Source organism: Pezoporus occidentalis, unplaced genomic scaffold, assembly GCF_034315485.1.
Source record: "Pezoporus occidentalis ecotype Australia unplaced genomic scaffold, CSIRO_AGI_Poc_V1 ctg93, whole genome shotgun sequence".
NCBI classification, from domain to species: Eukaryota; Metazoa; Chordata; class Aves; order Psittaciformes; family Psittacidae; genus Pezoporus; species Pezoporus occidentalis.
Genome location: NW_026916294.1, coordinates 4,637,099 through 4,664,941, shown reverse-complemented (window position 1 = coordinate 4,664,941; position 27,843 = coordinate 4,637,099). Strand labels below are relative to the sequence as shown.

The 27,843-nt window shown below is 45.9% G+C and overlaps 2 protein-coding genes across 2 annotated transcripts in view; one reads left to right on the top strand and one right to left on the bottom strand.

Annotated features, from left to right (window-relative positions):
- The window catches only part of CAPN14 (calpain 14), a 31,965-nt gene extending 26,087 nt beyond the window's left edge, over window positions 1–5,878 (bottom strand). Inside the window, 2 exon segments of the mRNA XM_062606052.1 lie at window positions 1,668–2,025; window positions 5,803–5,878. Coding sequence (XP_062462036.1) covers window positions 1,668–1,898 — 231 coding nt within the window. The 5' untranslated portion in view covers window positions 1,899–2,025; window positions 5,803–5,878.
- Window positions 5,879–9,839: 3,961 nt separating this feature from the next.
- The window catches only part of EHD3 (EH domain containing 3), a 30,510-nt gene continuing 12,506 nt past the window's right edge, over window positions 9,840–27,843 (top strand). Inside the window, exons 1-3 of the mRNA XM_062605829.1 lie at window positions 9,840–10,491; window positions 17,096–17,272; window positions 22,701–22,798. Coding sequence (XP_062461813.1) covers window positions 10,265–10,491; window positions 17,096–17,272; window positions 22,701–22,798 — 502 coding nt within the window. The 5' untranslated portion in view covers window positions 9,840–10,264. The remainder of the gene's footprint in view (window positions 10,492–17,095; window positions 17,273–22,700; window positions 22,799–27,843) is intronic.

Here is a 27,843-nt window from a genome sequence, read left to right as displayed (position 1 = left end):
CTTCAGGCAGTAGCAGAGAAACAGAAAACCCTCAGAAGGCAGTTACAGTAATTAGACACCAACCCCCATCCTTGGTGAATTTGGGTGTTCAATTTGCAGGTCATCAGTCATAGAGGCAGCAAGCTACAAGCCTGCAGGCTGAATGGCAGAATCTCAGTATTTTCCTCTGCAGCACAGGGACTGAAGGATGCACAGCATTCATCCTCAAAAAGCCTTTGCTGGGCTATGTTTGGCATTTAGAGAAAATGGCAGCCTTCCTCACAAGGCAGTTTAGAGCAGCAGAATGGTGGACTGAGAGACAAGGGAGCTTTCAAGTCCATTCCATTATCTCTGGGGTGGTATCTACACCTCAAGGGCTTTGTAGAGGCCAGGACTCATGTTGACCTCTCCTACCCAAATACCTCTATGCTGATTTAGCTGCCTCAGCCACAGGGCAGCACAATCCAGCTCAGGCCCCTGAGGACTGCACTCTTCCTCTGCATGCAGATTCTGACTTAACACAAACCATCTGTGAGATGAATAACATACAAAACTCTGAGAACGAGGGCTGCTATTTCCAAACTCTCCTGCTCACTTAGCAAAGGTGCCTCTACTTTCCTGGTGATTTTCATTACTTTTGCAGAAGCTCAGCCCTTCTAAGAAATTGATTAAATCTGATAAAATATCACAGCTAGAAAATATCTTAGCTAGGAGATGCTATCTGCTATTACCTGGCTGAATTCTGTTACAGACATGGTAACATGAGAATTGAAACTCTCAGATAAATCTATATGTTGCTTTCAGGATGTTCTGATTGTCAGTATGTTGCTCAGTGGCTCAGTAAGAACAGAACTAGCATTGCTAGTAACAGGCCTTATCTAACTGTGCCAGGCCCCTGCCATGGCCTCCTGCTCTTGGCATCTATCCGTTATGAGAATGTGCTCTGTTACCAGCCCATACAACAAGGTGTCTCTTATTCTGAGGTACAGTTTAAGCATAGGATATCAGAAAAGGCCTTCGAAATATGTGCACAGTAGAAAACAGGTCCCAGAACTAAAAACAACTTACTGACTAATGGTCAGTTACTGGTATCAGTACAAGCCAAACCTTGAAAGCTGGGAAAAGACTGTTCTAAGTAGAATACACTAAACAGTTAAGCACTGAAAAAACAGCCCAGCAAGATAAGGCACCTGCTGCTGCATGTGAAAAAAAGCAGACTACAGCATCACAAGGGTATGTGGTCCATGGGAGAGGGTTCAAAGGCTAAGAACTGTCTCAAAACTCAGAAATTTTCTGAAAGGTCAAGATCCTGGATTTTGTGGAGAGGGATCATCACCATAAGAACTGTCATCATGCAATCATGGTGGGATCATCAGAGCTATGAGCTGTATGGACACCAGCTCCCCCTGCTCCCTTTGCCTGTTCTCCCTGCCTGCTCTGAGCATTACTGGGTATAAACTCAGTGCACCTGGTTATGATTTTGGGCAATAAATGCTTCAAAGGCAATTACAAAACTCTGCATAGCCCAGCTTCCAAAATGACAGCTGATACAACATATGTAATCTCTAGAAGCATTAAAGCACACCTAAATTAAAGTCTAAGAATAGTCCAATCAATGTTAAAACTATTTCCTGGCTATCAGCTGTGATCATCCTCTTACACTACAGTATTCACTGAAACTCACTTACATGTGGCCTCTTCCACTGTAAATTTTGAGGCAGTTTCTTCAGCAGTGCTCCGGTTCCAATAGAGCTGATGTGAGCAGGGAAGCTGTCATCTGTGAACAGCTGATTGTTCTTCAAGCAAGTCTCCAGCAAGGCCTGATAGTTCTGCTGGGTGAGAGGGGGGTGTTTCTGAAAGATACTCCTGCCTAAAGGCACAGGTGACTTCTTTCTTTTCAAGCACAGGAGAAAAGGCATGGTGATATCCACAGTAACGCCTCGATAATTCTTTTACACTGAGGATTCTGCAGGGATCTCACCCTGCACAGTCCTGCTGGAAGCTCCTGTTTTCTTGGGATGAGGTGTGACTTCTCCCAGAGAATTCCTGATAATTAAAATAAGTGTAAAGAGTCAATTTAAACATGGCTTTTATAGTTTTCTCTTTAGCCAGCAGGGAGCGGCAAGGGGGTGGCCCTCCCTGGAGGAGTGGGGACTCATCTGATCCTAATCTAGCACCTATTACTCCATTTCAGGGATTTACATTCACTGTAGATCTGAGTGAAATCAAAATGAGTGACCCCATTGACTTTTAATGAGGCTTTGAAGCCATACACACAGTTATTCTCAGTCTCCCTGGACTATTTTAGGCTTTCCAGGATATTTTCATAACGCACTGCAACATGAATGACAGTTTTTATTCAATCACATTCTGGCATGTGGTTATTTCCCCTTCCCAAAAAGGAAGAAAAATAACACATATACCAAAGGCTAACAGAAAAATGGAATATATTAGGTGTTATAAAGCCATTACTCACACCCCTCCAAAGGTTATTTTGCCCTTTTTGCCTCATTTTGGAGAATGATACAATCTCTCCCAAGAGATCACATTCCATCTTGCTGATTACCACAGATTCACATGCTGAGGTAATTTTTTTCTTGTAACATTTGAGATCGCTGTTTCTCATCCCCCCACTGAAAACAGCAGAGTGATTTCATTGCCCTTTTTTAATATTAGCAGCTATGCTAAACATTTAAGGAACTTTTCAACCCGAACCATTCTATGATTTTCAAGGCCTTTGAGCAACCTGGTGTAAGGGAAAAGGTGTCCCTGCACATGGCAGGGGGTTGGAATTAGATGGTCTTTAAGGTCCCTTCCAATCCAAACTATTCAGTGATCCTGTGATCACCTTCTGCTACAAGTGGTGGGCTCCTGAGAGAAATGATGATTAAACTCTCAGCAGACAAATCACACCCCTCAGTGGCAAGAAGGTGATCATAATCACAGCCTTCTCATTACAGTGTGGACTGAAAACTGAATTGGGCTACAAAGTTCAATAAACAGTTCACATGCCATAATGATACAGCATTTGGAAAGCTTTCCTGCAGAGGAATCACTGCCCCAGGCACCCTAGGAAACTAGTCTCAATTAGGAATCAGTTGATTGCTACTCCCATCCCATCAAAGTCGAAGGTCACTGGTGTTCCCTGTGAAAAACCAAACAACCACAGATTGTGACATCCTTCCCGCACAGAGCCTTCATTTGTTATAAAATCGCTCTACAACTTATCCACAAGGCATGATCCTCAAGGGCAACCAAGGAAAAATCTTCAAAATATAACCCTGGCAACAAAAATTCCATTTTCTATTGTACAGTAAACATTTCAGACTTGAAAAAGGATTTAAGTGCCTAACAACTTGCCTGCTTGGTTTTTTTTGCAGATGAAAAATACTGTCCCTCCAAACTTTGCCTTTCATAGCCATTGACTTTCACAGCTACAACAACAGGAGCAACAGACAGAGAGATAGATTTAAGAGAAAAACAAGAGGAAGGAAACAGCCTGGTGACTGGCTGCACTTTATATAGACAGACAAAATACGTATGAAGAAGAATTTCTCATTTTGCTGCTCCCCAGGAAAAACACTGATGAGCAACTGATATACTTTGAGCTACACTGAAGAGGAAATACTTGAGACTTGCTTTTAGGGTGTGCAGAGTATTTATGCCTGACAAAATTATTGTAACCCTTCACCAGTTCTCACCTCATTCTGGCATTTATTTGAAAAAGAACTAAACTTTATAGATAGGCCTTGAAACCCAGAGATAGTCTGAAAAAAAAAAAAAACAACCCAAAATGATGCTTTCAAAAATGGAGATTTAAATCATTTGAATATGGAGCCCTTTTTTCAAGAAACTAAGCCACCAGACTCAACTGTATCAGTCTGTGTTGAGTCAATAATGCAGCTACTTTACATGATTTGAAAACCTCCCAGCTGAACCTACCTGTATGTGTATTGTTTTAAACACTTTTCCAAACTACCTGGAAATCTCCAAACAAAAGATGCAGTGAAGCATTTTATGTGTCATGAACAGTCACTCATTAGACAGACTACAATGTGCTCCATCTCATGTTTCCACCTTCTTCTGCCTGCTGTCTGGCTGCAGTCATGTGTATGAGCAGGTGCCAGACACAGCTGCATACAGCTAGCCAAGGTATACCTGGAAATCACTTGTACTCCACCCAGCCCTGTCACCAAACCAGACTGAATGGGGATGTCCCACTGTGTCCTCCGGCACAGGTGAAGCACAGTAATTGCAGGTCTCTTCCTGCAATTAAAATTTCTAAGGGAAAGCAGTCAAGTGTAGCAGACAGAGGTTAAAAGCTTTAGATAGAAGCCGTGAACCGGTAGGTTGGATGGATTTGATTCTCTACTCACCGCACATTCCCCTTGTTAGTATGTTTGCAGCCTAAGTCCTTCCACTACATTAGCATCCTACGACTTCTTCTATATCTTTCTCACATCTTAAAGACCTGTCCCTAAATCTTAAAATGAGTATCTGAAGAATTCACAGAAAATCCTTCACTTTTAGTAAAAGTAATTGGACCATGAAAGAATTCTATGAGAGCCCCTTACTCTCATCTCCTCTGATTTAATGAATACAATCTATCTGCGCTGAGGAGCTGCTCCTGATTGTCTGGAACAGAACAAATGTCTGCATGCAAAATAAATTTTCGGGTGAGCACAGCAAACAATGCAGGGCCATCTTTTACAACTGTTCTCGTAATACAGCAGAACATTAGCTACATAAATTAGTAGTCATTAGTCAAAATGGAAACATGACTGTATTAGGCTTTGTTAATCTTTATTAGTCTCTAAACACAGTATAAAAAGACCACTTGCAGGTACAACGTGAAGTCTTTGATTAAATGGAGTGGTGTATTTCAGAAATAAAAACTCAAAGCTGACTCCCATTCTTCCTATGGGCTTTTTAGCAAATAAAAATATCCTGAAAAGAAGCACTGAACTGTGTTTTCTCACAAAATGAATGAACATACCATCAAGTGGAGGACCTTGCTCTGATTTCCCAGTGCTTAGATTATTGTCCCAAATGTTGATAAACACCTTCTGGTGCTGAGATTTTCAAGGCTGAGCAGTGAATCTGCCCCAGAGCCTCCCAATGATATTAACAAAAAGCCTGTAGCAAAAATGCCTGGATGGCTTTCAGAACTTCAAACAATGTCTCCCTGACATTCACTTTTAAAGACTCTGATTGAGAATTTAAAATACATATTCTTTGCTGCGTAAATTACCCAAGCCACATTGAAATCAGTGGAAATATGAGAATCCCATCAAGATCTATCCTTCAACACTTCAGGTTACACATCCTATTCATAATCATCATCATTAGAGATTCTGACTGCCCACAACTCCCATTTAATTCAGGTGAAGCTTTTGATCTCTGCAGAATATTTTCTGATCATGTATCAGCTAAGCCACCCCTAAACAGCAGAACTGAGGGAAAAAAGGTGCACAAAATGTGGCTTGACTCTGGAGCTGTGACGTGAGCAGCTGGTGCAGTTCGTCTAGTTGCTTTACATCCCACCCATTCTTCTCACGTTTGCTAATAGGAACTTTTTGCCGTTCTCTACAACTTCCAGAGAAAAGAACAGCAGCAGCTGTACACTAAGCACTGCCAGCAGCGTTGTGTAACTAATACACCCATCTGATCCTAGAGGACAACTTCAACTCAGCATCCTGCTGGGACGACAGAGTTATACTCCTTTCAACCCCCCGCAAAATCCTAAGTCTGTACTAGCCACAGGCAACTGCTGAATGCCAGCACCAAATCCCTCCTCATAGCACTTGGCATTTGAGGTCCTACCTTTTCCAGGTGTGTCTTCAAGTGAAGGATAATTGTCCCACTGGCAGTGATGCCTGCTGCTTTTAGATGGTGTATGTTATCTCTACCTATGTGTGAATTTATGTGCACATGTACATGCATATATATATATATGTCTTGCCTACGTAATCCCGAGAGCTAATGCTAACCTATCAAGCACTGGGGTAGAAGCAGGAGGTGGGTTAAAAAAGCATACTGAGTAATGCCAGAAAATTTCTGATGAGCCCAATGCAAAATATCCCAGAGAAGACATGAAAGAACAGGTCAGCCTATCATGCAGACTACCGTTTGACTCACCTATCGCTTCAACGGACAGCAGCTTCCTTGTTTAATTAGCCATTTGGTTAGTCAAAGTACAAAACTCCACGTCTCTCCGAATACCACCAACAAGGAAGATGCATTCAGCTGTGTCTTAATATGTTCTAACAAGGTTTCTGCTTTCAGGTAAGACAAAACACAGAAAGGAAATACCCTCAAAACCCTCACATTTTCTCAGACCAGATGGGGCCATGACAGTCTCTCAACTTTGTCAATAACTAAATCATAATGATTTCTAAAAGAAACATTTATGAGATTTTGAGGGAAGTATAAATCCTATGACAGAGACAGTCAAAACCATCCGAAAGTTATATGAGAAACCCCCAGGCTTCTGCATCACAAGGATGGTAAAAGGCTCAAGAGGATTTTTCTTTTCAGCACCATTAAAGACATTGCATGGGTCATGTACCTTATGTGCAATACAACATGTTTTATTTGCTGTACAAATTTAAGGAGAAAGCTCTCTGGAGGCAAGCATACTTCCCCCTCATTATACGTACATTAGCCAATCCCACATTCTCCGTTTGTAGTGGCATTTCTGGGTCCCAGCACCTTGTTCCACCCCAGGCAATGAGGAGATAAAAGCAGCATGGAGAGGGTAGGGAAAAGGACAGCATGTGCATGCTAGGCCACATGAGAACAATGGTAGAAGAAACATAATGGGAAATATTTCAGAGGAATATGAAGGAGCAGTAAGGGCAGGAGAGCAAGGCAGCAGCTTTCTGGGTGGTAAACGCACAGCAATTAGTGAGGAAAAGCACAGACTACGCTGGAGACACTTGTTCCTAAGCCACGTGTCAACAGCAGGCTGTAAAGAAGTTTGATCTAGCTGAACCAGAAGAAACTGTCCTTCCCTTACTCATCAAATTAGTGTATTTGGTTAAATTATGGGGACCCACTGCACCTTCCTCTCCCCTCATCCCTTTTGCACAACCTGACTATTCCCTATTGAATCCATTGTTACCTGAACTTCTGACACTGCTTAGGTTTCTTACTTGGTAATGAACAAACAGTGACAGTAACTGTACAGTCAGGAAGTTAATTTTACTGAATTACATTGTTCCTACAAGTTTCTTCACAGTGTCAAAGCATTACAATACTGAGTCACCACCTCTTTTCCAGCTCAGTAACTTGCTAATGTCCCCATCCTCAGTTGACCTTGTGTAGGAAGTAAACCTGACCAACCTAAGGCAAGAGATAAGCAAACACACACACGTCACCATGACTTGATGTCATATGAAACGAGTTTCAGTTATACAACATTGTGTTTCACCCCTCAAAATCAGGTTTCATTTTGAGTGCAAACACTATGTGACTTGGTCCATTCCCATTCACTTCTAGCAAAGTGGAAGTGAATCTTCTCCAGCAAAGTTTCTCTCTCCTGGTCAAGGCAAGCATCCAGCTGAGTGACTGGCAGCCATCAGCAGAAAATACAGAGCTAAAAGTTTAATCCATCATAGCTTGAGGGAAAAAGACAAATTCTATAGTAAAGGGCGTAGCAGACCCTCATCGGTATCAGATACAGGTATGTTCTGAGCAGCACAGTAGTTTCTGTACGGGACAAGAAAGACCTTTCACGTATGAACAGCTCAGAAACTACCAAGAAAAAACAGCCATTCTTCCACTAATGAAGCATCATTTAAAAAAAAATATTCCATTATATTAATATTATTTAATTGGGTTTGTGCTCTTTCTGTTTCAGAATTTCTAAAATGTTAACTATTCTTTAGAATTGCCTAAATATTGCGCCATGAGACCAACCTGTCCAACACAAAGCATCCACTACAACATCCCTGTTTCACAAATGAAAAGGAATAAACAATGAAAACAGATGAAAATTTTCAGTTCAGATTCTGGCAAAAAGAAAAACCTCATTATACCCTAAGCTTCCTCTCCTCATTTTACTTCCCATTGTTTCTGACAAGCTCTACACTTCAAGGTAAAAGGAGTCCTTGAGGAAGTACGCCTTCCAAAGACACATGGCTAATAAAACAGACTGAAAAGTAAATCAAATTGTGCAAGGTTTGTGAGACACCTAAAGAAAGTCTATAAAAACTGTCAAGCTTGGTTGTGATCTGCCCCGGTGATAAAGAATCCAAAGGAAAGGGACTCTCTTTAGACAGGGCAAGGAACCATTTTTCTGGCCATACGGTATATGATTAGCACAACTTAACAATTAACATATACCCTCTTCTTGTGAACATGGGCCAAAGCGTGGCTCTCCCATACCTGTAGCAGTCAGCTCCTGCAGCTTGCACAACAGAAACCTTGCTTTCCTCCCCTATTCATTGCACTCAGGAAGGGCACCAAGGTGGCTTGCAGAGATTTACAATCAAAGGCTTCCTGGCCTGACCTTTGCTCAGCTCGGAGGATATCACAAGTAAGCACCAAAGAGACTCCATATATAGCTGTAGAAATATCAGTGCAGCCCTTAAATGGCAGAACTATCTAGAAGATGAAAGTGATTTTTTTCCTACAATATGAGCAATACTTGCCAAAACATGTTGATTTCTACGGGGTCTTTCATTTTCAGGAGTTTTCACTGGAAAAGGAGTTATTAAATTCTTAAAGCCAAAAATCTCAACTTATAAAACTAAAGAAATGAGGGAAATCAGTCTTAAGGAGGTTTCAAAACATTAATCCCACGTTCAGACCAGCTTTAGGCACTGGCAGGAAAGCAGAGGAGCCTGACCTTCGGCAAATACAGTCAGCTTGCAATTCTCTTCCAGAAAACCAGTCCCTGGAGCCATCACTTGCACCTCATGGGTCAGGCTGTACCGCAGAGTGTACAAGCGCATGGGATCACACAACAGGAATAACCAGGAAAATGCCTGCTCCAGCAGCCAGATGCATGGAAAGGGACCCGGATTGTTATCCAGGCACACAAGGATGCACTCATCTCTGGATATCCCCCCAACCCATGAGAAACAACCACGTTTAATTCACCTCTGCTTACGCAAGGCTGGGCTGCTCCCGTCTGCAAATAGCTGGGGAAGGGCAGGCGTCTGCCACACAGTGGGACTGCTTCCAACACTGCCTCTTGCCACATTTCACATCCCCGCTGGATCAATTCAAGGGAAAAAAATGCTGTTGGGAAGGAGAGATTACAGGAATAACTCCCTGCTCTGTCCCACACGCTCTGTGGTGAAAAGGCGAGGCCCGCAGCGGGGTGTTGCGGCTGATGGCCGGCCCTGGGGACACGCAACGGGCCGCTGATGGAAGACCCACGCAGGCTTTGGCCCCAGCTCTGCAGCCTTCGCTCGGCAGCTGTCCTGTCAGCCCCCTAATTGCTGGAGGAATAAATGAGGGCAGACAGCAGCTAATTTGCCTGTCTCATCTGCTTGCGTGGTGAGAACCTCTGGGCACAGGCAGCCTCATCTCTGCGAGCACCTGAGAACCGAGGGGCAGCAGTAGCGCAGCCGAGTCACTGGGATAGGGGTCTGGGGTGGCAACTCGGGGTGGCGGGGTTCAGAAACAGCCTAGTCCCCGTTAAATTTGCACATGAAGGGGTTTATTTTACAAGGAGGTGAGAAAGGCAATAAAATGGCGGCCGGGCTGCAAAACCCCGCCTCGGCCCCCAGGGGGCGTCGTGCCCCCCCGCCTCTCCCGCCTCAAGATGGCGCCGCGCTGCGCGGCTTCACCCGCCGGGGAGAACGGGCGGCGCCTGCCAGGCCCCGCCGGCTTCCGGCGCCGGCCCATTTCCTGTAGGGCAGGTCTTAACCGCCGCCCGCCGCGCTCGGAGGGCGCTGCCGCCGCCGCCGCCCGCCCCGCCTCCGCGGCATGCCCACGCCGGGAGCCGGCGGCGTGAAGGGAAGGAGGCGGCGTGCGCCGCTCAGCCGAGGCTGCGAGGAGCGGCGGCGCTTTTAGTCCTCCCGCGGCGAGCTTCTCCCCGCTGAGACCGCCCGTGTGCGGGTCGCGTAACGGAAGGCGGGTGGGCGTTGGAGGGGAGCGAGGCCTGCCAGGTCACCCCGCCGCTCCCGGACGGAGCGGGCATGCGGGGATAGCCCGTCCCGCAGCCAGCCCAGCCAGCGGCAGCTCTTCCCCCTCCCCACCCCAGGCCCGCCGCCCCCCCCTCCCCGGCCCAGCATTGGTGGTCGCTGCGGAGCTGGCTTCAGGCGGCCCCAAGATGTTCAGCTGGTTGGGCACCGATGACCGCCGGAGGAAGGACCCCGAGGTGTTCCAGACGGTCAGCGAGGGCCTGAAAAAGCTCTACAAAACCAAGCTGCTCCCCCTGGAAGAGCACTACAAGTTCCATGAGTTCCACTCACCTGCACTGGAGGATGCCGATTTCGACAATAAGCCCATGGTGCTCCTCGTGGGGCAGTACTCCACCGGGAAGACCACCTTCATCAGGTAAATGCCTGCCCCCTTAGTGCCCGTGGGCTGTGGTGGGGCTGCTCTCCTACCCGTCTTCTTGCACCCCGATCCTTCTCCCCTTCGCGCCCCTGGTGCCCATTAACAGCTTTCCGTTGGGAAGCCACCTCCCCTCAGACTCTGGGAGTGTTCCTTCGCTAGGACAAGGGTGGTGTGAGATGTCCCATGGAACACAGACGTGGCAAATGCGGGGCAGGAATGCAGGCAGGGCATTAGTGTGGAGACGTGAGTCAGTTGGGGCCCTCTTGTCCGTTCAAAGTGCAAAGGCTGCTGGAAGCCTGGTGCAGGGTATCCCTGAGACTGCCCCGGTCAGGGTAAAGCCCCTCTGACAGCCATTGTTTTCAAGTTTTGGGTGGTGGGACAGCCTATGGCCCAGGGCGCCTAGGAAGCGGTCTCCTGTGTCTTTCTCTGCACCGTGCCCAGAAGCAAGGTGCAAAACCTAGCTTGAGTAGCATGTGTGCGCAAAAGAGACCTGCCCATCTTCAGGACTCCAACAGTAAGCGCTGTTTTAACTCTGTCCTTGCACTGCTGAGATGCTGGGAGCAGTAAGTTCATTCCTGACTGTAAAGAAAGGGCAGCTGCCAGCAGCAGCTTGATGTGAAGCTGTGGAAGACATGGTTAAACTTTTCCAGCCGGACTTGGTTGCAGGGATCTCTGTTCTGCCATGCTGGTAGTTCAACTTGCAGCAGCTTTTCTCTTGGGATCATAGCTGAAACTGTGCTGTCTGTGTTTCCTATGTGATTCATAAGCTTAGCGTTAAATTCCAGCCTTTTTCTGGTGTGGTTGTGTTGAAATCTGTGGAATTACCCCAGTGTAAATCTGGATGCAAGCCACAGGCAGCCAGACCTTTGTTCTACCAGTATTTCTTGGGGGGGAGGAAGGAGCTGTGAAGAGTAGAGAGAGGTGAATCAAATTGGCTGTACCTGTTAAAGAGTGACCTTGAGAAATGCAAGGGGGCACAGTGGGTTGTGTGCTGTAATATTCCTGCTGCTTAATGTCCCGGCCAGGAGCCAAGAAATGAGTGCACTTCTGTTACCTTGTCACACACCCGGCAAACAAAGTTTAAGAGTAAAAAGGCTTTTGTCATGTGAGCAAGTCAGGTAGATGATAAAGAGGCATGAGAGAGGCTAGCTAGCATAGCTGTCTGGTTCCACCCCAGATCTTTGTTCTGTGACTTGGTACCAAACCTGTTTGAAAGGCTCTTTCTGTCCTCTGGGTTACTGACACTCAGAGCAGGACCTCCCCTGAAAATGAGGAGCTTGCTGAATATCCATTCCTGAGGTTGCTGGCTGTGCAGCTAGAGCATCTCTTCCAAATGCTTCTGCCTGGATTGCCAGCATCAGCATTTAGCTGCAGTCTCACCTGCATGCTGTTGTTAGCAGACTTCCTGCCTTTGCCCCTCTCTGTTCAGTAGAGCCCTTTTTCTATAAGCCTGAGAGGCTTCTGCAAGAAGTTCAGGTGTCTGAGGCATGTTGCAGGCATCCCACTCATGTGGCATGGGCCACAACCCCTTTGCTCTGCTGTCAGCAAGCTTATCTGAGTTCTGACCACTGCATTTCTTTCATGCTTGTGTCTTCTCTCAGCCTTCTCTGTGCACAGGGCTGGGCTGAGCCTACCCAGAGGCTGTGGTCAAGCAGAAGTGATCAGGAGCTTCCACTTCACAGGACAACGAAATAGACCTGAGGTGGCCTTATAGGAAGGCAGAGCTGCTTTCTGTGTAAAATAGTGCATAAGAAGGCGAAAGTTGAGAACCCCAGGGCCTCTAATAGTAGGAGGCATGTGAGGGTCTGTTACTTCACTGTGTTTCCAACCAAAAGCAAGAGCTGCCAGAAAAAGGAGTACTGCTTGTGATAGGCTTTCAGTGTGAACTCGCAGGTGTTGGTCACTAGAGAACTGGGATAAGCACCAGATTAGCATCCAGAGTTATTGTGGGAAGGCAAGTGGGAGCTAAAACAGAGCAGGGAGGAGTTAAAGGGGACTTAAAGGGAAGTGGGAGGGGAGACACCCATTATGTCTGGGCAGTAAAGTGAAGCAAGAAACAGCCTCTGGACACCTCTTCTGTGATCTTGTCAGGATGGGAGATAATTAGTATTATCCTTATGTACCCATTCCACTCTTGCATTGCGTCCTGCTTGTACTGCCATGCAATTCAGGGAAATTACTTAGTGTCACTAAGCACTCGTGTAGAATGAACTCGGGGCCCAGTTCACTGTTAAAAAAAGGATCTTAGTCACGTACCTGAGGTGGGTTTGTCTCCCAGCCATCTCTCCTTGTTCTTGGGAAACTTGAGGTGAAACAAGGAAGAAATGCAAGGCTTTGAAGCACCAAAGCTGCAGCATGTTGCAGTGAGGCTGCTCTCATCAGAAGCTGGTGGCAGAAAAAAGGCAGTCAAGGTCAGCAGTGAGAAACATTCCTAGAGGCTTTGGTGGGGAGGAAGAAGGTGAGTTGTGTGTGGGCAAAGCCAGTGGGGTGAGACCAGAGCAGTGGGTTGTCTTCAGTGGGACCAGGCTCTTGGTTCTCCCCTGCTGTCAGGGACGTAGAGGATTTAGCTTTATTTTGCTATGTGGAAGATGTAGTGTCATAAACTGCAGCTTTTCCATTCCTGCATTTTCTTCTTGCTCACTCCCATTTGTCTCCTCAGCATAAATTTGGCTGAGGCTTTTCTGAAATGCCTGGATCTGAAAGACATGATGATGAGAACAGGGTAACATTTCTACCTGAGACTATCCGACATCCACAGCAGGATGTCACTGAAGCCTGCCTTTATGATGTTATTGCTTTTTATGTTTCCTGTAAGAGGGTGGGAGTGCAGGACAGAGCATTAGTCTCCTAATTAACTTAGATTCTGTGGTCTTTTTCTGAAAATAATCATGGCTTCTGTCCAGCTATCCTGCTAATAAAATAAACAAGCCTGCCAGAGCCCTGCTAGCTGTCACCATGGCTTGCTTTTCTGGTGTAGCCACCCCTTCTTGCTCCAGCTAATCATTTACATGTCCTGGCCTCTCCAGACTATTTGTTACAGGCTATATGCAGAGCTCTGGTGTGACCTCTCCATGTGGCCCTGAACCTTTCATTTTTGCCTGCACCAGGCAGTTGTCACCATTTCCTCCTGCTCTGCCCTTCTTCCCTTTTCTAGTCGGCATCACCTCTGCTACCACACACAGCAGCATCCTGCATGGCTCCTGCATGACTCATCACAGGCACGCAGCCCCTTCCCCCACATCCTGCGGCATTCCTGCCCGGAGAGCCTGGGATCTCCTCCTCCCCTGGCTCCAATGCTGCTCAAAACCCACCCTAACCCTGAGCCAAGCTGCCACTGCAGCTTTTCTACCCTTGTCCCTCACCAGGAGCAGGGGCAGGCCTGAAATGAGGAAAACAATGTGATGCTCCCAGTTACATACTAACTCCACATACTTCTCCAAAAAGCAGATTGGCCATTAAGAAAAGAAACATTCACCTCTTGGCCTGGCAGTCTCTGCAGGCTTCCCCAGCCAGGCTGCAGGTCACTCCCGCAGGCCCCTAAATGTGCTCAGCAGGTCAGAGTAAGGCACGCTGCACTGGCAGGGGGAATTGCTTGCTGCTCATCGGTGTTTTCCATTGATACTGTTTGCTCTTCTCTCTCAGAAATCCCCACTAATGTGACAATTGCATGTGTTCTCTAGCTTGCTTCTGCTAGCAGACTGTGTCACTGCCTAGCAGAAGTGCCTTCCTCCCCTCAGACAGTGTCAATAAATCCCCTTGTATTTGTCCTGTGTACAATGAGATTCTTGTGCTGCAGACACCCTGCTGCGCAATGTACCCAAGTCTCCCAGAGAAGCCTTACTTAAAATAGATGCTATGCTGCTAGGAAGTGCAGATCTTCATCTCTCTGATTTCATACCACTTGTTGCACATTATGTCAATTAATATTGGCTTTTAGCTACTTCTTTTGGGTTTTGTTTTGCTTTTAAATCTTGTGCAAGAAAACCACATAAATGCTTTGAAATATAGCTAAGTGGAGCTGTGATAAAATGCTCTTGAGCAGCCTTCCTGGAGGAAGAGTGCTGCTATTACATGCAGGTCTTTAGCTTAGACTTTGTCATTTATAGAAAAGCTTCCGAGAAGCAAACCCCAGGGTTTTTTGTCCCGTTGCTCAACAGCTATCATATTACACGTGCATCTCAAACTTGTAGGAAAACAAGCAGGTTACTGTTTATGGCAAGGCTATGACCTGGAATTGGGAGTGTTTCCCAAAAGCCTTCCACTTGTTGCATCTGACAGTTGTTATCTAAACCTGTTTTTTTTTTTCTCTCTAGTATTTGAAAGAGAACTCATATTTAATTCTGTGGATTCGGTGAATGCCCATCTGTATATTGCTCTTAAATATGTTATGTCAGACCAAAAGCAAAGTACAAAGCAGGAGCAGAGGAAAGCCAGTGGCATTGACTAGCATTGCAGCGATGTCCAGCAGGGGTACCATCTCTTAACAGCCATCCAGGAGGCATGAGTTAGGTTCCAGACTCTGGCCAAGTGGCTTCTAACCCAGCAAATAGCTCTTTCACTGTAAAGAGCCTTCCAGGGAATAGAGCCAAGAACATTTATATGATAGTGTACAGAGCCCATGGTGGGAGAAAAGCCTCTCCTCCTTGTTCTCGGCTGCTTTAAGCTAGAGAAAAGTTACTGTAGCTGCCAGGAAGGTGTATTGTGATCACCAGCCAGGGAAGTAGCACATACCAGATTAGCTGCTGCCTGCTTTTGTTAAATAATGACCTACTTCTGTAGGAAAGTTCAAGGAACCCCTGTGTAGGATTTTGGTAGATAGGATGTATCTACCCTAGTATAGGACATCAAAGTGCTGTTCCCTTCCTGGACTCCTTCCTGGTTTATTTCAGTTTTTTGGGAACTGCTAAGCAGTTGCTGTTTCATGTCAAAGTTGCTCCCATTAACAAAAGTCACTTCTGGTGGTGGTCTGGTGAGCAGAAGACTTGGAAAACACTTTGGATGAAAGGCACAAAAAATACATGTTAAAACGTATCTGATAAAGGAGGTGGCCATCTTCTAGGGGAAATATGGATATCATTGTCTGTAGGAAGAATAACTTCACCATTCTCTTCACCAATATGTACCAAGCCAGATAAGTAGCAGTGATTTGCAGTATGTCATGGATGTGAACTTGGTTGGTTTACCTCTAGATCCAATTAATCTGGACTTGTCCATTGGGAGCTGAAGATGCATTTGGTGATACAGTGTCACTAAATAGCCCTGGTGAACAAGCACAATTTTTTGTTGTTCTTAAGCACTGATAGTGATTACCTCTGGTAAAATAATGGTGAAATCAGGAAGCCCCAGAAAGTTACCACAAGCTTACATGCCAGGAGGAACTTCCCCTCTCTCACTCACCTGAGTGAACATTACTGGTCTCAATCATGAAAAACCCTTCTACCATTTACTTTTTCCCCCCATCCCCTGAATGTACTTTTATCATCACAGCAATTCTGTATCTTTCTACCTACTAAAGATTAGGTTAAGGCAACAGAAGTGTCAGCTTACTGCTGACAACAAGCAACAGAGTAGAATATGAACTTTGATAACCTGTCAATCATTATGTTCTTCATGTAACAACCCAGAGCTTATCACCAGGTCAGGTGGTCCAACACCATCCAATGCTGAGGCCTACCTTTTGCAAGCCATATGTACACAGTGGTCTTAGTTTTCACGACAGGACCAGCATGTGATGTTTTCTGCACCCACAGACATAGACCTGGCCTCAGTGATGGCATTTGGCTCCTTCATGAGCCAAAGGGAGCTGTCCCTGTGCACGCCACTGACACACCCTGAATTTGGCAGGGTAAGTCAGGATGTGCTGCCAGCATCATATTTGCAGGCCTGCAGCACCATGCCCTGAGATTTGCCAAACTGTACCTTCAGAGAAGCTGCCAGAGGCTGAGGAAATCATAAGGGGTGCTGTACTCTACTGCTCTGTTGAGGTTGATAACAAACATTGGGGTATACTCTGCCACCCGCATGCTTATGCTCAGTGTGCTTGAGCAGTCTGTAATGCAGACCTGTAGATGCATTGCAGAAGCACGCAAGGGACACTTGAATCTTCAAGAGTCAAGTACAGGAGAAGCTGGCGTATGAGCAACTGATTTGAATGAGGGGCTAAGCATATTAGTTGGATGAGTCGTCTGAAATGAGCAGCAATAGAGTAATTGCTATGGGCACCGAAGGCCAGCAAGGTTTCAGGATTAACTCTGTGATTGCAGTGAACTGCTGATTTTACTTTGCTGAGCTAAGTCTGTTCCAAATGCCTTGAGGATTAACATGCACAAAATGATCAAACGTGATGAGACTCTCTTCCCAGCAGCTATAATCATCTCAATTTCTTAATCCATCTGAAGTAAGGAAGCTTTAAACGGGGAGGTCCTGAGTAGAAAAGCTACCATGACATTTATCAAACAATTCAGTGACAGTGCTAAAAATAGCCTCAGAAGGATCCATACTCTGGAGCTTTGGAATTACACTGCAATCCTCAGTACAACTCATGTAGGCCTTAGGTGGTTCATGTCTCATGACCACACCCTTTTTGTTTTTCCACCTACAGGTACCTGCTGGAGCAGGATTTCCCAGGGATGAGGATTGGACCAGAGCCTACAACTGACTCCTTTATAGCAGTCATGCAAGGAGATGTGGAAGGAATCGTTCCTGGAAATGCATTGGTGGTGGATCCCAAAAAACCATTCAGGAAACTCAACGCCTTTGGCAATGCCTTTTTGAACAGGTCAGTACTCAAGAACTTAGTTGTTCTGGAGAATAAATCTAGAACCTAATGAGCAGCATAGCTAGCAATTTAAAGGGGTAAGGTGTTACGCTATTCCTTTTCCCCCATCTGCATAGCTGATGCAAAGCCATTCCAGTGCTACCAGGTGCACATAAGTCACTCACTGCAGATTAACAAATTCAAGTGAGACAAACCTTCATTTTACTTGAACAAACTGTCACACAGCTTGTTAAGTTCATCCTATAGGAGTCTAGAGATAAATCTCATTAGTATACTTTGCTCTTCCTTATTTTTGTTCCTAGCTTCTTCTACTCTGCAGTCAGTTCAGTTCCCTGAAACTAAATAGTCCAACCAGTTGTAGCCGCTGAAGTCAGTAGAGAAGTGAAATTTGCCCAAAAAATGCACATCTTTGTGTTTTTTAATTTTTAAACATTGCTTGAAAGTCACCTTTGGAACAAACCTGGGCTCTCCCCGTTCTGATGCCTTATGCGTGTAACCTTAGGTGCAAACTGACCTCAGCTCTAATGTCTTTCCTGTGAGAAAACAAACCCATAGCAGTGGCTTGGACAGTGGCTCTGTAATGTGATGAATGTAACCTTTCCATCCCCTAGACCCATCTGAACCATACTGAGTTTCGGATCTAGGCCTTGCAGGAAGCCAGCAGCACACACCCATATCCTAGATGAGCACGAGCTGTGCTACAGCAGGCAGATGGGAACAAACTGACTACACCCCTCATCAAGGCCTTCCCTGCTAACACAGTGTGAGAGACATTGCAAACATGGCAGCTGCTCAGCCAAACAAGCTGGAAAGCTGGGCTTTGGCTCCTTTTCTGACTTCCAGTCTTAGAGTCTATCGTGAGAGTGCAGCATCTCCAACCAGCATTGACCACAGGAGTGTTGCAGGCTGCAGTGAGGCAGGGAAGGCTGAGTCTTCTCTTATCTTGACAAGAGAAGAGGGAGCTAGCTGGAGTCACTACTATGTAGAAAACTTCACAGTGCCTCAGGAAGCAATCTCTGATCACTACACAGGCTCATAATTCAAATACATGAACATGGTTTTGCACTAGGCAGACTTTTTCAGTATTTTATAGGACCCAGAACATCTGTATCTGGCTGACAGTTAGGTCAGGTGACTGCCCCCTCCCTACATCAGGGAAGGAATGTGGTTTGCCCTAAGAAAGTAACAGGTCTCCTGCATGGAGTGCAGAGATAGCAATGAAGAGAACATAATTCAGAGCAGCTCTGCTGATAGCCAGGAACAGCCACAGCTGGCAGACAGTTCAGTGAGAGAAGAAGCAACATCAGGAGTAAGGAGGCCAGACATGGAAGGTAAAAAAAGCAGCCATTCCTGAACTGGACTGATCGATGGTTTCTGAATGCAATTTGCTCCTAATACAGCAAGGGATCTCTACATCCATCAGCCTAGTTCACTGTATCATGCTGTGGTCTTGTTACTCTCCTCCTCTTTCTCCTCCTGTGAGAGGAGGACAGAGCAGGGCAGAGGAACAGAGCAGTGATTCAACACAAGTGCAGTTCTGCTTGCAATGCAGGGAATAGCCACAACAGCTGATTAGCATCTTTCTGCTGACAGATAGAAAAAAGGTGTGTGTGGGGGGGTAACAGTTTCTAAACTGGCAAAGGAAAACACACTAAGGGCCACCAGCTCAGCAGTGTGAGCATCACAATGCTGAAGATGCAGATGATAATACCCAGCTAATTAGGATCATAGAATAGTTAGGGTTGGAAAGGACCTTAAGATCATCTAGTTCCTAACCCCCCTGCCATGGGCAGGGACACCTCCCACTAAGCCATGTCACCCAAGGCTTCGTCCAACCTGGTCTTGAACACTGCCAGGGATGGAGCATTCACAACTACCCTGGGCAACCCATTCCAGGGCCTCACCACCCTTACAATAAAGAACTTCTTCCTTATATCCAATCTAAACTTCCCCTGTTTAAGTTTTAACCCATTACCTCTTGTCCTATATCACTGCAGTCCCTAATGAAGAGTCCCTCCCCAGCATCCCTATAGCCCCCTTCAGATACTGGAAGGCTGCAATGAGGTCTCCACACAGCCTTCTCTTCTCCAGGCTGAACAACCCCAACCTTCTTAGCCTATCTTCATGTGGGAGGTGCTCCAGTCCCCTGATCATCCTCATGGCCTCCTCTGCACTTGTTCCAACAGTTCCATGTCCTTTATATGTTGAGGACAGCAGAACTGCACACAATACTCCAAGTGAGGTTAAGAAACTAAGTGCATGGAAGAATTGTCCAAGAACCAGAAATTTAGCTGATGTAGGACAGGGTGCACCCACTGGATTGGATCAAGCCACCAAACTTAACTCCTGTTGTGGGCCTCGCTTCTTGGCAAGAGACAGTGCAAAGATGTGTCTGCCTTGCACATATCTTGCTGCTGGTATGTGCATGCTAAGGCGCTGACCTCAGATAGAAGGCTGTGATCAGGAAACTTGGAGAAGAGAGATAATTGCCAGGAGCCACCCTTCTAAACTGAGATAAGAGAGCAACCATGGGCAAGTTTGCTTCACCCATGGTGGTTAAAGGTAACAACTGATTATGGGCTCTGGTGGAAAGGAGAAGAGCTGCACAAGGCCATGGCATTCATACAGATCGTGCTCATTGCAGCTGAGAGGTGACAGACCACAGCACTATGTCCTATGGGGTACAGAGCCTGCTGCTCCAGGGGAGGCGAAGTAGAGGAGCAGAGGGAGTGAGCATCCAGCCTCTGCTGCTACTCCCTTTCCCGGCAGAGACTAGGATCTGCTGCCTTCCAGGAAACAAGGGAAGAGTGGTACAGGCATGATTTGGCTAGGAGACAGCAGCTAATTGTGCTGCTCAGAGCCTGTCTCCTCCCTCCCTTCATTCCCAAGAGACCAAGTGCCTGCCCATATCTTCCTGGCTGAAGGCAGAGGTAGGGCTGACAAGTTGCCCAGGGAGAAAAGGAGAATAGTAGCTCTGCAGTATCCTGTCTCCTTGCCTCGGGTGGTTCCTGGCTATGTGAGAAGAGCTTGTTTTCCTCACTCTAACTCTGGTGGCAATACCCCAGCTCTGGAGGGATCCCAGCAGAGAGATTACAGGTTGCACTTAATTATCAGGAGGACTTACTTGGCACCAAGGGCCTGGAGCAAAATCAGGAATCTTGGCCATTACTTTCATATCACATTGGCTTTGTTGCAAGCTTCCTCCTACTCCTCCTCCCCCCCCATCTTGGGAAGCTAAGGTGGAGTCAGTCCTGCTTTTGTGTGGTCAACAACAGGAGACATCATGGATAACAGGTTCCTCTTTCAGCCCCATGCTCTGTCTGCAGAGGTAGTGAAAGTCTAGTTTGGCACCACATTCTTCCCTTCATATGGCCCCAGAGATAATTAGGTCATGCTCCCTGAGGTCCTGCAGTTCTGCGTGGACAGCAGGAAGGCAGCAGGCTTAACCTTGCCAACAGAGCCAGAAAGCACTCACTCGTGCTGGCCTCTGACCTTGTATCTGAAATCTCCCATGGAGTACTTTCCCTAGAGAAACTGGTAGGAAATCCCCTTGCCTGAGCCATTTAATACTAGACCATAAAGAATGCTCAGGTCTGTAGCAATGGAGAGCAAACTTGGGCTGCCAGGAAAGGGGAATAACATGACCTCTGGAGCCTTTTGTTCTCTGCTGCTGTGCCTGGCAGTCAATAGGAGAATCAAACCAGCCTGCTTCTACACGAGGTGTTACACATTCAGAAATGCTCCTTGGTGCCACCTGCCAAGCTGTAGATACAGGACAGAGGCTGTAATATGTGGTCTGAAATAGCCGAATAGCTTATTAATCTAACCCATAATGATTCACTCTTGCAAGAATCTTCTTGGTGTCATACAAGCAGAAAAATCGGGGTGAGGTTGTAGCATAGCTTGGAGGGGTTCACAAATGCAAGGACTTCAGTAGGACTGGCCACTCAGAGTGCTGCAGGGCTCTGTCTGCCTTGACTGCATCTTTGTGCCAATCCCCATCCTGTGGTTCTGCTTCCTCCCACAGTAACATGTTTTTACGTCTGGATGTCACACCACCCTATTAATATACATGTATACATACACACACAGTTACAACTGCCTGGAATGCCATCACAAAAAGGCTATCCATGAAATGCTACCAGGAGCTATGTAAATGGTTTGGCTTTTACTGTCCTTTGCTGTTACCAGCAACTGAAATAGATGAGCTGCAGCCCACAAGCACAAGTTACTCTTTATAGGCAGTGATTTGCATAGACTCGTGGTGGGGAACAACTAGCTAAAGAGTGGTTATGCAGAAACAGAGCTGCAGAGCGAGGAGGAGTGAATTACAAACTGAATGCAAGTCAACAGTGTCACACTGCTGTTAAAAAAGCAAACATCTTACTGAGATACATAAACAGGACTGTCATGTGGAATAGATAAGGAGCAATCCATCCACTCTCTTCACTGCTGGCAAGGTCACAGCTGGAGCAACATGTCGGGTTGGGGCATCATGCCTGAAGAAATATGTGAAGCAGTTTGAGGACCCAAAGGAAAGGTGCAAAGGTCTTCAGGGATTTAGAAATGAGCTGGAAAGGCAGCTAGAGAGAACTGAAAGAGGTGAAGGGGAAACCCACAAAAAACACCACTCTTCAGAGGAAAGACTGAAGGGAGACAGGGTGACAATAGCATATATTGTGACAAGAGAGGAAAATAAATCATTTTCTACATCTGCTGTGTTTGAGACTGAAAGGCATTGTAGCACAGGAGATTCAGATTACACATTAAGAAAAAGAGGGTTTGCTCTAAGGATAATTAAGTAATGTAGTAGACTCCCAGCCAATGGTGGGTTTGCATTGTTATGGATTTGAAGAACACTTTAGACAAATATCTGATTAATCCTGCCTTGAGGCAGGAGGATAGACTAAGCAACTTGTTGAGATCTCATGCTGCCTATGCTTTAGGATTTCTGTGGTCCAAGGACAGAACACTTTGTCTGTTGAAGACCAGATTTAAAAGAGAACAAAAATCTTATAACATTGTCAGTTTATTTCTAAACTAGTTTTATTTCACTTCATTTGAGTTCAGGAGTCTGCAAGGGAGTGCTTAAGTGAAGAAAAATAAGTACCACTTTCTGCTAAAATCTAAACAGCAAATGAAAACATTTGGATTTCCACATTTTCATTAATAATTTGCAATATGGGAGCCACATAAAAAAAAAACCTGTCTTAGATCATGACTGAGACCCATGTTCTAGAAGCAGCAAAATAGAGAAAGTGCTCAGTTCTGGCTTCCCTGTCATTTCTTTAAATCAACAACAGCTTCCAAGCTCAAACTGAAGACTTGTTAGTGATATGAAAGCCTGGCTTGTCCCATGCTGTCTGTGATGTTCAGCACATCATAAATAGCTTTTGCTTTTATTTTAAGCACATTTATTTTCACACAGGTTCGTTTGTGCCCAACTACCGAATCCTGTGTTAGAGAGCATCAGCGTCATTGATACGCCAGGAATCCTTTCTGGAGAAAAACAGCGAATTAGCAGAGGTAAGTCCCAAGTTCAGTTATCTTCCACATGGCAGTAGTGAAAACCAAAGGGATCCTATATGAGTTGCACCTCAACCTGTACAAGCTGTAGACGGAAAACCTCTTAGAGATACAGCATGACTTTGCAAATCAAGTCCAAAGGAGCATTGGTAATCTGCTATAGAGAATGTAAATGCTTTCAGGGAAGGTTGCTGACAAGGTCATCAGTACCTATGTCTCAGTCCAGTATTTCCCAGTGGAACAGATTTCCATCAGAAAGAGTCAATTAATACCTGTGTATTTTGCAGAAACACTTACTTTCAGTGACTTATTGATGAGCAAGACTGCCATGGCAATCAGTCTGGTTTCTTTCCAGTTGACCTCCTGACAGGTTTCTTGCACTATCCAGTCTTCCTAGATCTAGCACAGGACTGGACTGGGCTTAAGAATCACTGGCATCTAGGTTCCTCATTGCAGTGGGGAATCTGGAAATCTTGGGCACCCTAAATGGATCCGATGACTAGCACAGTGTCTTAATGAACTTCTGAGTGTCTCAGGCTGACCCTCTGCAGTGGGAAAAATCTAAGTACTTCAAATCTAACATCTGTAGTCACTTATTACTCCTTAAGGCAATAGTGGCATAGTTCACATTTCTTGCAGGTTCCTTAGACAAAGCTGGTAGCTATGCATCATCTCACTGGAAGAAAGCCAAGAGTAGTAATTGCAGCATTCAAGTTGGAGAAGATTAATTCTCATTCACACTGCCTATTAAGAATGCACAATTAAGGTTCAGCAGCACAGGCTCTACCCCAAGTTCTAAGGCCTTTCCCATATTTCGGTGTTCTGTCCCATAAGGTTTCTGATGACTCATGCTTTTCCCACTTCTATAACACTCCTTTGCATTGAACTTGTTCTTGAAAACTTGCTTTTCACTTTAAACTGAGCAACCACCTTGCACAGAGCCAGGTCTTGTTTGTTTTACTGGAATTTTCCACCACAGGGACCTTAGCTAAAGAAGCATTGGTAAAGCTATAAAGGACAGCTAGAGTTAGTTGAAGACTCACATTAAGGTTTTTTTAACATGGCTCTCTGCACTGGCAGTTTGCAAAAGGTAGCAAGATGCACAAGCCTTCAGAAGGTTGAAAAACATGGTGTGCAAACATTCCTCCCTTCAGCAGAAAGCGTGCCCAGGTGGCCAAAAAGGCCAGCAATATCTTGGCTTGTATCAGAAATAGCTTGTCTGGGAGGACTAAGGAAGATAAAAATACCCCTGTGCTTGGCACTGATGAGGCTTCAAGTCGAGTGCTGTGTTCAGTTCTGGGCACCTCACTACAACAAAGACTGGTCCCAAGGAGGGCAGCGGAGCTGGAGAAGGCTCTAGAGCACAAGTCTTATGAGGAATGACTGAGGTAAGTGGGATTGTTTAGCCTGGAGGAAAGGAGGCTGAGGGGAGACCTTATCATTCTCTACAATACAGGATGTTGTAGCAAGGTGGGTGTCAGTCTTTTTTCCCAAGTAAGAAGCGATAGGGCAAGAGAAAGTGGCCTCAAGTTGTGTCAGGGAAAGTTTAGATTGGATGTTAGGAAAAATTTCTCCACCAGAAGGATGGTCAAGCATTAGAACAGGCTGCCCAGGGCAGTGGTGGAGCCGCCATCCCTGAGGTATTTCAAAGACTTAGGGACATGGTTTAGGGGTAGACTTGGCAGTGCTGGGTTAGCAGTTGGACTCAATGATCTTAAAGGTCTTTTCCAACCTAAACAATTCTGCGATTCCCACAGCTACTCTATCCAGTAAATGCCAGAAATGCTGATGCACAGCTGTTAAGTTAGGAAAGTCACTAGTGCACTTTGACCCAAGCCAGTAATGCCTCTCCAAACATCTGGAAACAACCGAGGGAACATTCCTCATAAGCAGAGAAGGCTAAAGGGGAGTCCTAATTCTCTAAGCTTTTGCATGCTATACCTATTTGTAGGACTGCCTCAAGCACATGGAACAAGTTCTTCCAGAACAACTTCTCTGTCCTTAATGCAATTAAGTGCTTGTGTATTGGCCCTGTGACTAGTGTGTGGTCATTCCACCCTCTTGCCAGGAGGCGAGAACTTTAGATGGAACACAGCCATCTTCTGCTCATCCTACCATCCCAGGAATTTGCTACATTTCAAACAAGATAAGGGGGCTGTCACAACTTGGCAGTCAGCTGACATAATCACAGCAGTTCAGAGTACAGGGTAGGTGGGATCTTGCTTAGTCACTGATTATATCCAGGACAACCTGAAACGGTCCTGTGGACCATGTCAGATGGCCTTTCATTCAATAGCTAGAGGACAAGTTCCTCATCTGGTTTAAATCAACATAGCTTTGTTGAAGCTGGCAGAACTCCAGCAGTTTCTGTCTGCAGGGGATCCAGCCCAGGGAGCAGAGAGAGTCAAGTGTGCTGAGGTGTTTATGTTTAGGAAGGGCTGCTGCCAGGCATTGGCTTAAGTTTATCTCAAGGAAGCTAGTGTTTGAAAGGGAGTGCTCACCTTCCAGCTCCCATAGAAGAGGAATAGGAAAAAGGGGCAAGGCTGGCACCTCTACCACCAAGCTTATGGGCCAGCTGCCCTCATTAGAAGTTGGTTTTGGAGGCAGATAGAGCAATAGTGTGGTTTCTAGGCAGAAGATGGTACTAAAACCTGCTGACACAGCAAAATGCTCCTGCCTTTACAGAATCACAGAATCATTAGGTTTGGAAGGGGCCTTTGGAGATCACCTTGTCCAATTACCCTGCAAAGGCAGGCCCATCTAGAGCAGGTTATACAGGAATATGTCCAGGCGGGTTTGGAATGTCTCCAGAGAAGGAGACTCCACAACCTCCCTGGGCTTCCTGTTCCAGTCATCTGCTGCCCTCAACAAATAAGTTCTTCCTCATGTTCAGGTGAGGCTTTTTGTGTTTTAGTTTATGGACATTGTTCCTTGTCCTGTCACTGGGCACAACCTTTCTAGACTGCCCAGATTTCATTTGGGAATGAAGCAAGACCTGAGGGAATTTTACAGAGGTTTCCCAAGAATACTTTGGAGTTTCTTAACTGCTGGGAAGAGGGGTGTTCTTCATGGCCCTGTTATTTTCTGGTAGTAGGTTTTAAAACCCTCAGACTTGGGTACCTGTGACATAAGGACAGGGAAGGGAGTGGACAGTAAAGCAGAAAGAGGAAAAGTAAAGATGCAAAAGATGTGGCAGTGCTTTCCCAGCCTGCCCATCCCATGAGAACCAGCAGAGTGTCTAAAAATAGGAAATTCCTCTCGCTGGGAACATCACAAGTCTGTCTCCTTTCCCATTAGACATGAAGAGCATTAGCTAATCTATACAGTGCCAATTTAGCAGATTACCATGGTATCAAAGTTTAGGAATCCATGAGGGCCACTTTATACCTCTGAATTTCAAGGCAACAGCTGTTCCTGTTACTGCATCCATGTTTCAAGGAGCAGGAGCAAGGAAAGTGGGTTTAAAGCAGTGGCTCAGTGGGCAAGACCAGGTTCTGAAGCTTTTCATTTGGCTGAACTCGACTCTGAATTAAATTCACTGCCTTGTTGCTGTAGAAAGGACCAACGTGACAGATAATGCAGTCCCTTCCCCAATGGACAGACAGTGTGCAGAAGCACCAGTGTCAGTGCTTGCGAGCAGGCAGCATCCTGTAGCTAGCAGCAGGGGTTTGCAAATGCCAGCTTTCCTCCAAGGAGTGTTGTATAATTCTCAAGAGCTCTGCACTGGTTTTCTTCCAGTACACCACTACATGATCATAAGAGCCACCTTACCCCCACAGCAGCCCATGAAGTTTCTCAGTAGCAGACCTGCAAATTCAGGCCTGTCAAGCAGTTGAGGGCAGTGCAGTCTGTCATAGTTGAAGTCCACATCCCCTTGGCATACAATGAGATCACCAGCACTGACACAGCTGCTGCTCTCAGGCTCTGTTAAAAAGGGTAGTCAAGGAGCTGCCTGCAGTGATTTGTCCTACTGAGCTGTGTCTCATGTATTTCATGATGGGTATCCATGGTGTCACAGGTGTGGTAGCTAGACCCCTAGTTTTTACAGGCCTGGTGGGAAATGTTCTGAGGATGTCATGGCCTAAAGCATCCTGCCTTTCACTGCTTCTGTATTATCCTTGCCTGAAGGAAAGCCATTTCTCTTCCAGTCTTTATCACATACTGGGGCATGGATCTATGCCTACACCTAGAGAACTAATCATTGTATTCCTTCATCTGACCTTCTCCTTTCTTCTATTGTTTCCAGCTGAGCATGAGGCAACAGCGGGCTTCAGAGATGCCTACAGGGGAGATATTTGTACCAGAACAACACAGTTTTGTCTGCTTTGACAGTTTTATAATATGGGTGCTACCCACTTGCAAAACACTGTTCTGGTGTCACATAATGAGCCGAGGCTATCCTGCTGGGAGGGAAGACGAGGAAGGAATGACTACTGAAGTGAGTGAGGATAAAGGGGAAGACCACATGTCAGGTCATGCAGTACTTCAGAACAGGAGTTAGGACTTTCTCGTAATTCATCATCTTGTGCAGTCTGCCATGCTAATTGAGCCACCTGATAACAGTAATTCATGCACTTCAATAGTGATACTACCCTGGGGGACTGGGCCTGACATGCTCTGCTGTCAGTCTCAACCTGCACATGCCCTGAGCTAGGCAGGTTCAAGTCCGCCAGGTTCAGCGATGCCTCAGCCAAACAGTATGTGATCCCTGTTGCAGGGTGATACTTCCTGAATATATCCTGAACAGTTACTTCAATTTTACCATATATATATATATATACATAGACAATATATGTATCACCTCCTCCCTTCCCCACATTAGGGTCCTAGCTACAGGTCAGGACTGACAGCATCATTCCCCATCAGCTTTCTTGCCAGTATGCACTATTCCAGCCTTTTTCCAGCCTTCCACCCAATTCCATTCTGCCGGCTGCAGTACAGCCCAGGCTTCCCATAGCCAAGACAAAAAAAAGCCCACACACTTTGCTTGCTGTGCCTCCTGGGAAGGAGAATTCCCAAGTGACCAGCAGCTTCAGCACTAGGGA